Source organism: Alligator sinensis, unplaced genomic scaffold (genome assembly GCF_000455745.1).
Source record: "Alligator sinensis unplaced genomic scaffold, ASM45574v1 scaffold594_1, whole genome shotgun sequence".
NCBI lineage: Eukaryota > Metazoa > Chordata > Crocodylia > Alligatoridae > Alligator > Alligator sinensis.
The window spans coordinates 3,087-14,495 of NW_005842286.1; the positions used below are offsets into that span (position 1 = coordinate 3,087).

Sequence of the window (11,409 nt, forward strand, 5' to 3'; positions counted from 1 at the left end):
TACACAAGCAGCTAGGAGATGCCAGGCATTGGGTGCAATACCTCCATTTTCATTTATGAGAAACCCCCGTGGACAATCTGGATATTAGCAAGTGCAGTTTGGGGCAGGGCAAGGCAGAGTCACAAACAGAGGATAAGTAGCGTCTCTTTGCTAACATATAATTAACGAAGAGCAACCCTGTCTGAAGAGAGCTGGAAGGCAGATTAACCTTTTTGCTTGCTCAGACCTGCCAAAGTTTCAATGAAATGATTTTTTATGAGAAGTGATCAGGGCCCGTAGTACAGATAATATCTTTTATTAAACCATCAAGATTTTTGCAGAAAAATGTTCTTTAATTGCAAGCTTTCGGGCACAAACACCCTTCATCAGGCATTGGAGAAAAGAGTGTAAAAGTTCTCCTGGGTAGGAATGAAAGTTCATATATCATAGGATTTCACAGAGGAGTCCATAGATGGAAAACTCCTCTGGGCAGGCATCAATGCCTGATGAAGGGTGTTTGTGTCCAAAAGCCTCCATGAGAAATCTGTATTAACCCCCTTCCCCTCCCTCACTCAAACAGCAGAAGAAAGTGCAGCACAGGCTGCGAACCAGAGGGAAATTATGGAGGAATACAGTTTGGTGGTTTGATCCAGGCTCTTAGCAGCAAGGAAAGGGAGAGGTTCATCATAGATCTAGCGAGCTGGGGAAGGATGAAACTATGCAACGTGGCACAGATGCCCCAAGCTTGGCAGGCTGGGTTCCCGCACCGCATCCAGCCCCAGGCATTGACACAGTTGTACTTATTTGTGTGGCTGCAGCAGGTCTGTCAGACTGAACAAGCCCATCAGTGAGGTCACGAAGTCTTTTCTTCCCCCCGCCCCACTGCTGCCGTGGCTTCCCAGGGGAGGCTTGCCTTCCTCTGGCTTGTCAGAGCTCTGCCAGACCTGGGACAGGTGACTTGGCAGGATGGGCCAGTGCTCTGAGCGGGCACAGAGCCTCTTCTCGGGTGCCCGGCTGCTGGATCCCACTCTCATGTGCAGGGTCTGATGGACAGGTGATTTCCCCCGGTCAGTCTGACTGGGGCTGGCAGGGTTCCCCTGCCTGTGCAGCTTGGATATGGTTTGCTTTCTGGATCATCTGGGCATCTCTCACCTCATCCGTTCTCTGCCATTGCCAGGGCCACGGGTATCAGCGGTCCCTTGGTCTTTCCCATTCTTTCTCTCTGTGGCGCACAGGTTTGGTTTCCTGAAGACTGCAATCTTTGTCCTACCTAAATCCTTTGGGTTTGAGATATATGGCATTGGGATAAAACTTACTGGCCGGTGATAAAAAAGGCTGTCAGATGAATTGTGATTTATGGCCTTCATGTGTGAATAGCTGAGAAACTGATGAACAGCTTCTCGGAAGTGTTAGTAATGCTGCACCTCTAACTATTTCCTCATCCTGGGGCTCTTCAGGGTGCAGAGAACAGGCTGGACTGGCTGAGACAGCAAGATCTGTCCTTTGATTAATTCTGATTTCAGGTCTCCTCCTCTATCTCACACACTATGTTTGCATGCGGAGCAGCTCTGCACCAAGCACCGTGACAGGAGAGAAGCAGCAGGATATACAGGCTGCTTGCAGCGGGGAAGCCCAGTCCAAAACCCACTGTGAGACATCAGGAATCAGAGCTGCCTTTGCCACCTCGGGGCATGGATTTGAAAGTTGCCTCCATTTTCTTAGCTGTGTCGGCAGCAATAAATTTAATTCTAGTTGCTTTGTTGCTGGGTAGAGGATGGAGACCGGCCACCTGTGGTACCGGGTCTCAGCAGGCCCAGGAGACAGGACACCGTGCCCAGAATGACCAGAGCCTGGTGTTTGCTGATCTGACCCCAGGAGAAATGGTGCAAGTGGTGAGGTATCTGCGGGAAAACCTTGGGGTGCCACTGGTAGATGCCTCTCGTGCAAACCCCTCTGACAACTGCATTTACTACATCAGCTTGCAGCTCCCCACCAAGGCAGAGGTGCTGCGGTTCTTGGATCGAGGGGGAGTTCGCCCCTCGCGACAGGCACTGGCTGTGGTTTTCTTTGGAAATCAGCCCGAGCCAAACATCACAGAATATCTGGTGGGCCCCCTGCCGAAGCCAACCTATCACCGGGACATCACAGCGCTGAAGTACGGAGGGAAGCTGCCATATAACCGCAGACCGCTTCTAGGCACTGAATTTGGGCAGATCGATGCTTTTTTACGACGCGTAGAATACCCCAAAGCGCCAAGCTTCATGAGTCAGGTATTTGATTACGACGGGGCTAACCTGGCAACTCAAACTGTGGCCCCTCGAGGATTTGAGTCTGGAGATCGCAAGACCTGGGCTGTTCATTTCCAGAACGTGAGCGGCCTTTATGTGCACCCTGTGGGGCTGGAGGTGCTGATTGACCACGGCAGCCTGAATATCTCCCAGTGGAAGGTGCTGAAAGTCTTTTATAATGGGCAGTACTTTGAGGGGATGGTGCAGCTGGAGAGTGAGTTCAAGCAGGGCCACGTGAAGGTAGACAAAGTGAGAAAAGCCCCGCTGGATGGGGGATACTCTTCCCTGAAGCCTAGGGTGCCCCACCAGCACGTGGGGCCCTTGCAGTATGAGCCTCGCGGGCCCCGCTACAGCATCAGGAGCAACCAAGTTGTCTTCCAAGCCTGGAGCTTTGCCTTTGGGATGGATGTGAATACAGGGCCACGGCTGTTTGATATTAGATTTAGGGGACAGAGGATTGTCTATGAACTCAGCCTCCAGGAAGCCTCTGCAATTTACAGCTCCAATAATCCGGGGGGGATGACAATCAGATACCTGGATGCAAGCTACGGCATTGGAAGAGCTGCCTTCTCACTGGTCCCAGGGGTTGACTGCCCCTACTTAGCAACGTATTTGGATAGCTCCTACCTCACTGAATCCTTCGTGCCCCAGACGAACAAGAACTCCATCTGCATCTTTGAGGCAAATTTGGAAGTCCCTGTTAGACGCCATTATAATAACAGGCACACTAGGTACTACGGGGGGCTGGCCAGCTCAGTTCTGGTGTTCAGGACTATTTCAGCCGTTTCAAACTACGACTACATTTGGGACTTTATATTCCACTCAAGTGGAGCTGTGGAAGTCAAAGTCCAAGCCACTGGCTACATAAGCTCCTCCTTCTTCTTTGGCAACGGTACTCATTTCGGAAGTAGGGTTGAGGAGCACACCCTTGGGACCATGCATAGTCACGCTCTGAGTTTTAAGGTGGACCTAGATATTGGTGGTAAGTCCTTCTACCAATAAGATTTATTAGTTTGTAAACCACAGGTGAAATGCCAACCTTTTTCTTTTTTTTCTTTTGACATTTTCGATCATTTAACAGTAAATGCTAAGTACTTGAGTAGGGTGGTCACTACCTCAGGGTGTCTCACAACCCATTGGGCATGACTGTCATCACCGTTTCTTTATGCCGCATTGGCTCGTTCCTTTGTGGTGGTGCCGAGCCACGCCTAGGGACGTGAACTGGAGCTGGAGGCAAACCTCCCAGGTGGGTACCATCGTTTCTGTCTGGGAAATCCTTTCTCACTGATCTGTCTTTGTGTTTCCCCAGGCTCCTGCACCCCGTTTCTGCTGATTCAGCTCCTGGTCCTAGTTAAGACTTGTTTGCTGCAAGACCTTGAATTGACTGAAGCCTTGTAACATGCTCCTGTTCTCCAATCCTTGGCTCTTCCTGCCACTTTCTGGATCCCCTGCTCTGCTAGATACATATGCTTTAGCCTCAAAAGAGATGCGTTCTCATCTGGGGAGAAGTCATCCTTCTGCTGGGAGCTAGCACCAAGGCTACACACCCGTTCAGACCCACTTCACCATCTGCATGGCGATAAGTGTCCTAGACAATTGTGGATGACAAATTGCAAGCTCATACACATCCCTTTGCCCCTCAATCACAAATCACAGCTATGGACACAGGGCTGGGGAGAACTTAATAGGGCCCTGTAGCTATAGAAGCATAAATGTTGTATTTGGGATGTGTGTTGCTAGTCGGTGTCTGCTTGTCTCTGACTCTGGCGAACAAAGAACACAGCCTGCGCAAAGAAAGACGGCAGAGTTGGTGAGCATGAGGCTCAGAAAGGTTTACGGTCTAGACACAGTGCTTTCTCTCCCCTGAGTCCGTGCTTGCCTGCAGCAAGGCATGAGCCCAAACTCTATCCCCCATGCCGATATCAAGTTTCAAGTTTCCCGGTCCCTCTTCTCTACATGCCAGCTTACACTATGAAGCAAAGCAGGTTGACTGTGTATTACCTTCCCTTGTTGTCTGGAGCTTCCCTGTGCCGGTTGTGCATCCTGATCTACATGCTCCCATTCTTTCTTTATTATACAAGTACCACACCATCCTGTGCTTGATGCATCTGACTCCCTTTCCTGGCGGCACAACACCTCTTGTATCATTCTCTGTTATCTTGTACCAGCCTCTTATGTGCATATTCCAGCTTGAGCTTCTTTAAGCAGTTCGTGTCTCAGTCACTGCTGGTGAGGACTATGCTGGCCAATGCCTTAGCAAAGCATTTGTGTGAGTAGTATATGTGCTCCTTGATGCTTGCACTAACCTGTGCTGGCCCATGGTACTGTGCAGACAGCATGCTGTTCAGAGTCTGTGATGCAGAAAGGAGGAAGAAAATAAGCTGAAACTGGTTGAGCCTATGCAGTCTTGGAAGTGAGATACAAGGGCCCAAGAGGCAATTTCTCAGTGTTTTTGCCTTTGTCTTGTAGGCTCAAAAAATTCCCTGGTGACCCATGACATGGTGTTTGAGAACGTGCAGGCCCCTTGGAGTCCGGAGCACCAGATCGAGCGCCCACGGCTGGTCAAGCAAGTCCTGGACAGGGAGGACAAGGCTGCATTTCGCCTCAACTCAGAGATGCCCAGATACATCTATTTTGCTGCCAACAGTGAAAACAAGTGGGGCCATGAGCGAGGCTACAGGATCCAGATGATTAGCTTTCCTGGGGACCATCTGCCAGAAACAAGTACAATGGAGAGAGCCTTCAGCTGGGGGAGGTAGGTATCTTTTATCCATATGTTAATACCTAGGTCATGTCTATGCATAAGCCTGCTGTGGGTGTCTGAATGCCCCAGCAGCTGCATGGCTCAGGTCCACTAGAGTGGATACGGACTAGGGCTCTCACATGATAGAATTAAAGAGCATTAAATGTCCTGTTCATGATCACTGGTTGTTGGGCTGTTTGCCCACCCCTGGGATTTTGGAGCCAACTCTGGTTAAAACCTATTGAAATTCATTGCGTCGTTGGCATATCTCATCCTCTGCTCCCACACACTTCTTCCCACACACTTCTTGCTTCACTGCCACTTGCAGCATCCTCTGCTCTCCATGTCCCATCCCACACTATGGCCACAGCTTGGTCAGTGTATCTGAGCCATGCCCTGCCGTGTCCTCTGCAGTCCTGGTGCTAGTTCTGATCCTGTGGGAGCAAACGTGCAGCCTGTGCCGAGTCCCCTTGCTCTCATCCCACTGCTGTTCTGCTCCGGGTGTTCCCCTAACCAAATCCATCAGCCATGCTAATCTTTTAGGGCAAGTCGTGCTGTGCAGGTTCTGAATGTAGAAGTCAGAGATAGGAAAGCCCTGCGGCGTCTTCCTAGCACAGGTGCCTTCCTGCCCTAGCAAGTTAGCGCAGAGCTCCTGTAGTGTATTTCTTGTAGGGCAGCAGTTTTCAAACTCTGCAACAAAACGCTGGGCTTCTGTGGTAGGTCATCAGGGCTCCCACAGAGACTGGAGGTCATGGTGGGGCTGGCTGGCAGGTAGTGTGCAGCTATTGTTGGGCCGATGGGCTCCACATCAACCTTTAGGAGAGGGGGGGATCCCACAGCAGATGTGATATGAAATGGTTCTGTGGTTTTAGAAAGTTTGAAAATGGCTGCTGTAAGGTATTGTTACTGGCCTCAGTTTCCCCACATCACTTGGAGCTCTTTGGCAGCCCATTGAGGTCTGTTCAGACACATTGGCCACCCTGCCACTCACCTCCCTCCCTCTCATCTGCTGCCACTTTGGTTGTTATTGGGAGCATTGGGAGGCTGCCTTCCAATAACGGGGGCGAGGCTCCACTTGGCACAGTGCTCTGGGCTGCCTGCATCCCTGCACTGTCCTCTGGGCTCTAGCAGCCAGCTTGCTGCTCACTGGGCCTCTGGGGGCCCTCCAGGTCACTAATGTAATCCAAGGGACATCTTCAGTGGCCTCCTTCCAGCCCTTCAGGCCTCCCAACTATGAACATCCCACATAAACAGCACTCAGTCTTACGTAGACAGACACAGCTTCCCACCTCGCCCTCGCCCTCTCCTTGCTCCTTCTCTCCAGGGGATCTGGGCTAGACCGAGGTTCCCTGCTGCTGCCACCCATCTCTCTTGCTAACGGGCTCCCAGCTTTCTCTCTTGCCTCCCTGCAAGCTGCATCCCGTAACCTGCCCCTGTAGCGCTGCACTTACTCCCTTGCAGTAACAGGGGTTAGGGGCCCCCTGCCAGAGGTATTTAGCCCAGCCTAATTGCAGACATCAGGGGCAATGCTGTTTCCATCCCTTCCCTTGAAGAACCTATTGCATGGCTCCACATGAGCCCACAGCAGAGCACACCAGCTGGACCCTGAGCTATTCTACCCACAGCCCCTCAAACATCATTGCCTTTAGTATTGGGAGAGACGCGAGGGATACAAATGGAAGAGCATCCCTTTTTTGTTTGCTAGTGGGAGGTCTTTTAGAGACTGTGTCCCAGACTCACATTTTGGCACTTATGACGAGCATGACCCGATGGACTATCATGGCCATACCACAGCCCTTCGCATCCTGGAGCAGGTGGCAGCCTCGTGTCCTGCGCGGCTGTTGGATTGGGCAAATCCTGCAAGACAGGCATGTTTCTTTCTCTTGATCTTTAGGTACAAACTGGCTGTCACTAAACGGAAAGAAGAGGAGCCAACCAGCAGTAGCATCTACAACCAGAATGACCCCTGGACACCCACCGTGGCCTTCGCTGACTTCATCAATAATGAAACCATCGTAAACGAGGTAAATAGGCCTCTCTCTCTGCTCTGGAGCTATGTATTGCAGCGGGCTGAGTCTTATCATTGGCATGAACCAGATGGGGTGCAGGATGCATAGCTGCAAACCTGGCTCATGGGCTGGCGGATCAGTTGCTAACAGGGCTAATGGTTCTTTGTGACAGTCATCTCATCTTGGAGAACGAAAAAGTAACTCTGTGCTTCCGTACTCCTGACCCAGCCCTTCACTGTGGTGGCTGGTGTTCATGACGGGTTGCGTATGGGGTAGGGCAGAGCTCATTGGGACAACCCAACATTTCATCCAAGGGAAAAGTTTAAGGGAAATCCTAGGTTAGCGGATTCCACTGTCTGAGCCAGGCTCGTTGGGCAGGCTCAGGCTATCACTTCACAGCAGCTTTGCCTGGTCTTTCCTCGTGTGCTTCGAACCAGATGTTTTCCAATAATAAGCAAATTGCTTGACTCTATTTCCTTCCCCAGGACCTGGTTGCATGGATAACAACTGGTTTCCTTCATATCCCACATGCTGAGGACATACCCAACACTGTGACAGTTGGGAATACAGTCGGGTTTTTTCTGAGACCCTACAACTATTACGACGAAGACCCCTCCATATTCTCACCTGATAGTGTCTTTTTTACGAGCAAGCAGGACTCCAGGTCATGTGAAGTCAACCCCATAGCGTGCCTGTCCAAAGTTGCCTCCTGTTTACCAAATATTCCTCCATTTACCTACAATGGCTTCCAAAATCCGACAAGACTCTGGGGTGTAAGACGCTGATGGAGTAAAGAAATGAATCAGAGGTACCAGAATGGTGGCTTTGTTCAACAGCTCTGGTTTCATATGGAAAAGCTGTCTTGGAATCCATTTGGTCAATGACTTCACATGGCTTTTTATCTTGTCACTTTGCTATTATCGTTGCTTAAACAAATATCTTTAAAGGAAAACATAGCTTCCTCAGTGTGCCGCCAGATAGGAATTTGTATTATCTTCTGTGTATAAGCTTGCCGAAATCTCGGACCGTATTTTCTTGCAAAGGATAAACCCTTTTTTTCCAGCTGCTGGAAGTTGGGGAATTGGAGAAGCAGTAATTGCAGTTCTGCCGAAGCAGAAGTAATGCTGCAGCGCTGCACACAGGGCTCCCGAGCTGCTGGCTGGGGACACTACTGTACAAGCTGCCCCAGTTACTATTCAGCATTTTCCAGGAAAGATCTTTTCTTCTTCATTCTGTCTTTAAAATACAAGGTGCGTGTCTTGTTGGGGGTTGTGTTGTGTGTGTACAATGTGTTGAGAGGGGCTGGAGATGGAGAGAGAACATCATTCCTCTAATCCTGCAATAAACACAGTGTATAACTAACTGTGGTTCAACTAATTAAATCTGGTCCTGATCCAAATGTTTGCTGAAGTGCCTTATTCCTAAACCAGTGCAGATGTGTGTTACCGCCTGCCACCAGGGAGGCTGGTGGGCCACAGGGGCTCAGCAGCGTTTCCTGTGCTGACACCTGATTCTTAAAAATGTGCCCTAACCCAGGGGTCAGCAACCCCCTGCTCGCATGCCACAGCATGGCCTGTGAAGCCATTTTGCTCAGCATGCCGCAACTGGTGTGGGCATTGGGTAGGCGCCTGCCGCCCACCATGAAGCCTGGGCTGCTCACAGCAAATGGCAGAGAGGCTGCAAGCCCTGCTACAAGCAGTCCAGGCTCTTTGGCAAGTGGCAGGGCCCTGCCCAGAGCCCAGGGTGGCTGTGGGAGGTTGCAAGTGGCTGCACTGGGGTCCAGACCCGAACCCAGCTTGTTGCTGGTGGTGGCTGCATGCATATCTCAGGGGGCAGTGCCTGGGAAGGCAGCAGGGCAGGTGGGGAGGAGGGAGGAGCAACGAGGGAGAGTGGGGACAAGTTGTACTTCTCAAAGCCCTCTGCTCCTGCCTGACACTTCCTCCAAGCACTGGGCAAATATCAGCTAACTGTTTTGGGAAACGGGGGAGCCAGAACGTTTGTTTGCACGGGCACCTGTAGGACAAAGGAGTTTTAATGAGATATGCCACAATAAGCCACTTGCAGAACAGAGAACCAGGGAGCCCCCTCTTATCCTCAGCTTTAACCATTACATGTGCTGCTTTTCACCAGGTAGCTAATAACAGAAGTGGGGAAAGGGTCACAGGGATAGAGCCCGGCTCCAGGCAGGTATTTTTAATCACCCCTTTCTAACTCACTGGTTACATTATAGTGTGGCTATAGTGTTGTAGCTATGAGAGTCCAGAAAATGTGAGAAACAGGGTTTCTTTGATCTTTTTTATTGGACCAACTGTATAGTTGGAAGAGATGTCAGGTGAGCTCAAAGCACTCTTCCTCAGATCGGACTTCCCAGGGGGCACTGGTTATACTGGCAGTTTTGAAACTGGAATTTTTCTCCCCGGTGTCTCTTCCCTCAAGGCTGCAGATGCCCAGGCCGTGTGCAGGCTTTCAGTTTCTCCTACTGGAGAATTGCCACTAGAAACCAGGAGGTGCACATCTCCCAGCTTTTTTCTCCCAGAGCAAGAATGGCCATTCTGGGAGGAAATAACCCCACTACAACCAGGTAGAAATAGCTCCTGGGAGAGTTTCCCCAGGAGAATGAACATCTGTTTGCTTCCCTTTAGCTTAGCTCCTGCTGGGGCCCAGGAGCTGTGGAGCCATGGGAAAAAGCTCCACAACTCTGGAAACTGGGGTCACCCCTGTCTGGAGAAGGCACAGGGCCAGCTGCTCCCACTCCTCCACCAAGCAGTTGGGACTCTGTTAGTAACCCATATGCTAGTACTGCAGCAGGGGGTAGATGGTGGGGGGAAGCCCTGGAGAGGTGGCATCTCTCCTGGAGTCCCTTGATACTATAGTGATGCAGGTAGTAGAAATGAGTAGACCATATCAGAGGACTTCAGGAAGCTTAGGATCAGGCTCAGAGAGGGTTTGATCTTCCTAAATGATCAGTTCTTCAATTCTTGCTGAAAGGAAAAACACATGCGTAGTTGAGACTGATAGCTGCACTTAACCAGCATTACATGGTGGATGGCTTGATTCGTTTTCTGTGTTCTTGTGTCACAGAACGAATGATGCATCATCCCTAGCTCAAGATCTATAAGGTTCAGGTGGTGACTCTCTGGGCAGTACTACAGGGGTGGTCTTGATGCCCAGGGAAAGGCTGTGTTTCACAGGGTAATATGTAAGTCAGTGATTCTCAACCCAGGTGCCAGGAGATACTTTCTAGGGAGCCGTGGGGTGCCAGGCAATGTTAGCACTGTTAGATATGGAAACATGTTTCACAAGATACCAGAGATTTTAAACAGAAATCCAGAGTGAGCTCAGTTCTTTGCACTAGCAAAATTGCTCTGTTATCTTTCTGTAGTCAGAAAAAACCCAAGTGCAAACTAAGAGCTGGCATTTTCCAATGGGAGCCACAAGTCGAGGAAGGCTGAGAACCGTTGGCTTAAGCCATCTGTGTTAGTGCATGCACTGTGCAGGGTGTATGCCAATGCCAACAATGCTCATTCTGTCTTTCAAGGCCTCTGCGCTCTTAGGTGCTGGTCTCCATATTTACACCCGGTATGACTCCATTGCCTACAGTTGCTCATAAACTGTCTGCTTAAGTGAGAGAATCAGCACTTTCTTGTTATAGCATGTTTTACCGCAATGAATAATAGGTGACGAATGCTTTGCATTTGAAAGCCTGTCCAAGTCTATCTCAGCCATGCAGTCAATAAAAGGTATTGCCCAAAACAATCCTTTTTTTGCAAAAAATGTTTTCCCCCCATTTCTTCCCACCCAACAGCCTTCTCTTCTCAGCCCTGTATAGTTTGGGTCTCTATGCAAATACTTCTACCCAAAACAGGTGGTGGGATCTTGGAGTCCTGTGGGTTAGGGCAAGGGTCTGATCTAGGGCTGTGGTATTCTTGGCTTTGCCACTGATTCACTTTGTGTCCTTAGGTGAGTCTCTTAACCTCTCCCTGCCTTCCTGTCCCTGTCTGTGGAAGACCAGTACAGCTGCTGTTTCACTGGGGTGAGCTCAGACTTGCTTTATTAATGAATAAAAAGTGCTTCGAATTAATGGGTTGCCTTTTGTAGATTGAGTTCAAAAGATTAAAACCGGCTGAGCGACAGACCTGAATGTCAGGTGTGTTTGAAACCGTAGAGTTCAGTCAGAGGACCGCCAACGTTGCTCACAGATCCCGCGCATAGCATAGAGCGGTGGGCGAGTCCTGCGGGTATCCTGGACTCCCACAGGACTCCTCCAGAACTAAGAACTAGGCGATGACTGTCTCGAGACAAACTCTGATTTCTCTGCCCTGCAGCACACAGAGGCCGACTTCAAGGTTTGATTGAAGGCTCCACCGCAGTTTGAAGAACTGATGGTGCA

The 11,409-nt window shown here is 50.2% G+C and overlaps 1 protein-coding gene across 2 annotated transcripts; it reads left to right on the forward strand.

Moving 5' to 3' along the window:
• Positions 1-1,559: 1,559 nt before the first annotated feature.
• LOC102386770 (membrane primary amine oxidase-like) lies at positions 1,560-8,406 on the forward strand. 2 transcript variants are annotated; one of them, XM_006028049.3, is made up of 4 exons: positions 1,560-3,249; positions 4,737-5,022; positions 6,905-7,034; positions 7,505-8,406. In XM_006028049.3, the coding sequence occupies exons 1-4, from the start codon at positions 1,671-1,673 to the stop codon at positions 7,802-7,804; spliced, it is 2,295 nt and encodes a 764-aa protein (XP_006028111.1). In that variant the 5' UTR covers positions 1,560-1,670; the 3' UTR covers positions 7,805-8,406. The 2 variants fall into 2 exon arrangements, with proteins under 2 accessions (XP_006028111.1, XP_006028113.1); XM_006028051.3 differs by lacking the exon at positions 1,560-3,249 and adding an exon at positions 3,577-3,617.
• Positions 8,407-11,409: the final 3,003 nt, after the last annotated feature.

What these genes read in the sequence shown, in the direction of transcription:
- LOC102386770 (XM_006028049.3), top strand. Translation starts at nt 1,671, where the DNA reads ATGGATTTGAAAGTTGCCTCCATTTTCTTAGCTGTGTCGGCAGCAATA. An exon ending in AGAGCCTTCAGCTGGGGGAG is followed by an intron (nt 5,023 to 6,904) that starts GTAGGTATCTTT and finishes CTTGATCTTTAG; the next exon opens with GTACAAACTGGCTGTCACTA. An exon ending in ATGAAACCATCGTAAACGAG is followed by an intron (nt 7,035 to 7,504) that starts GTAAATAGGCCT and finishes TTCCTTCCCCAG; the next exon opens with GACCTGGTTGCATGGATAAC.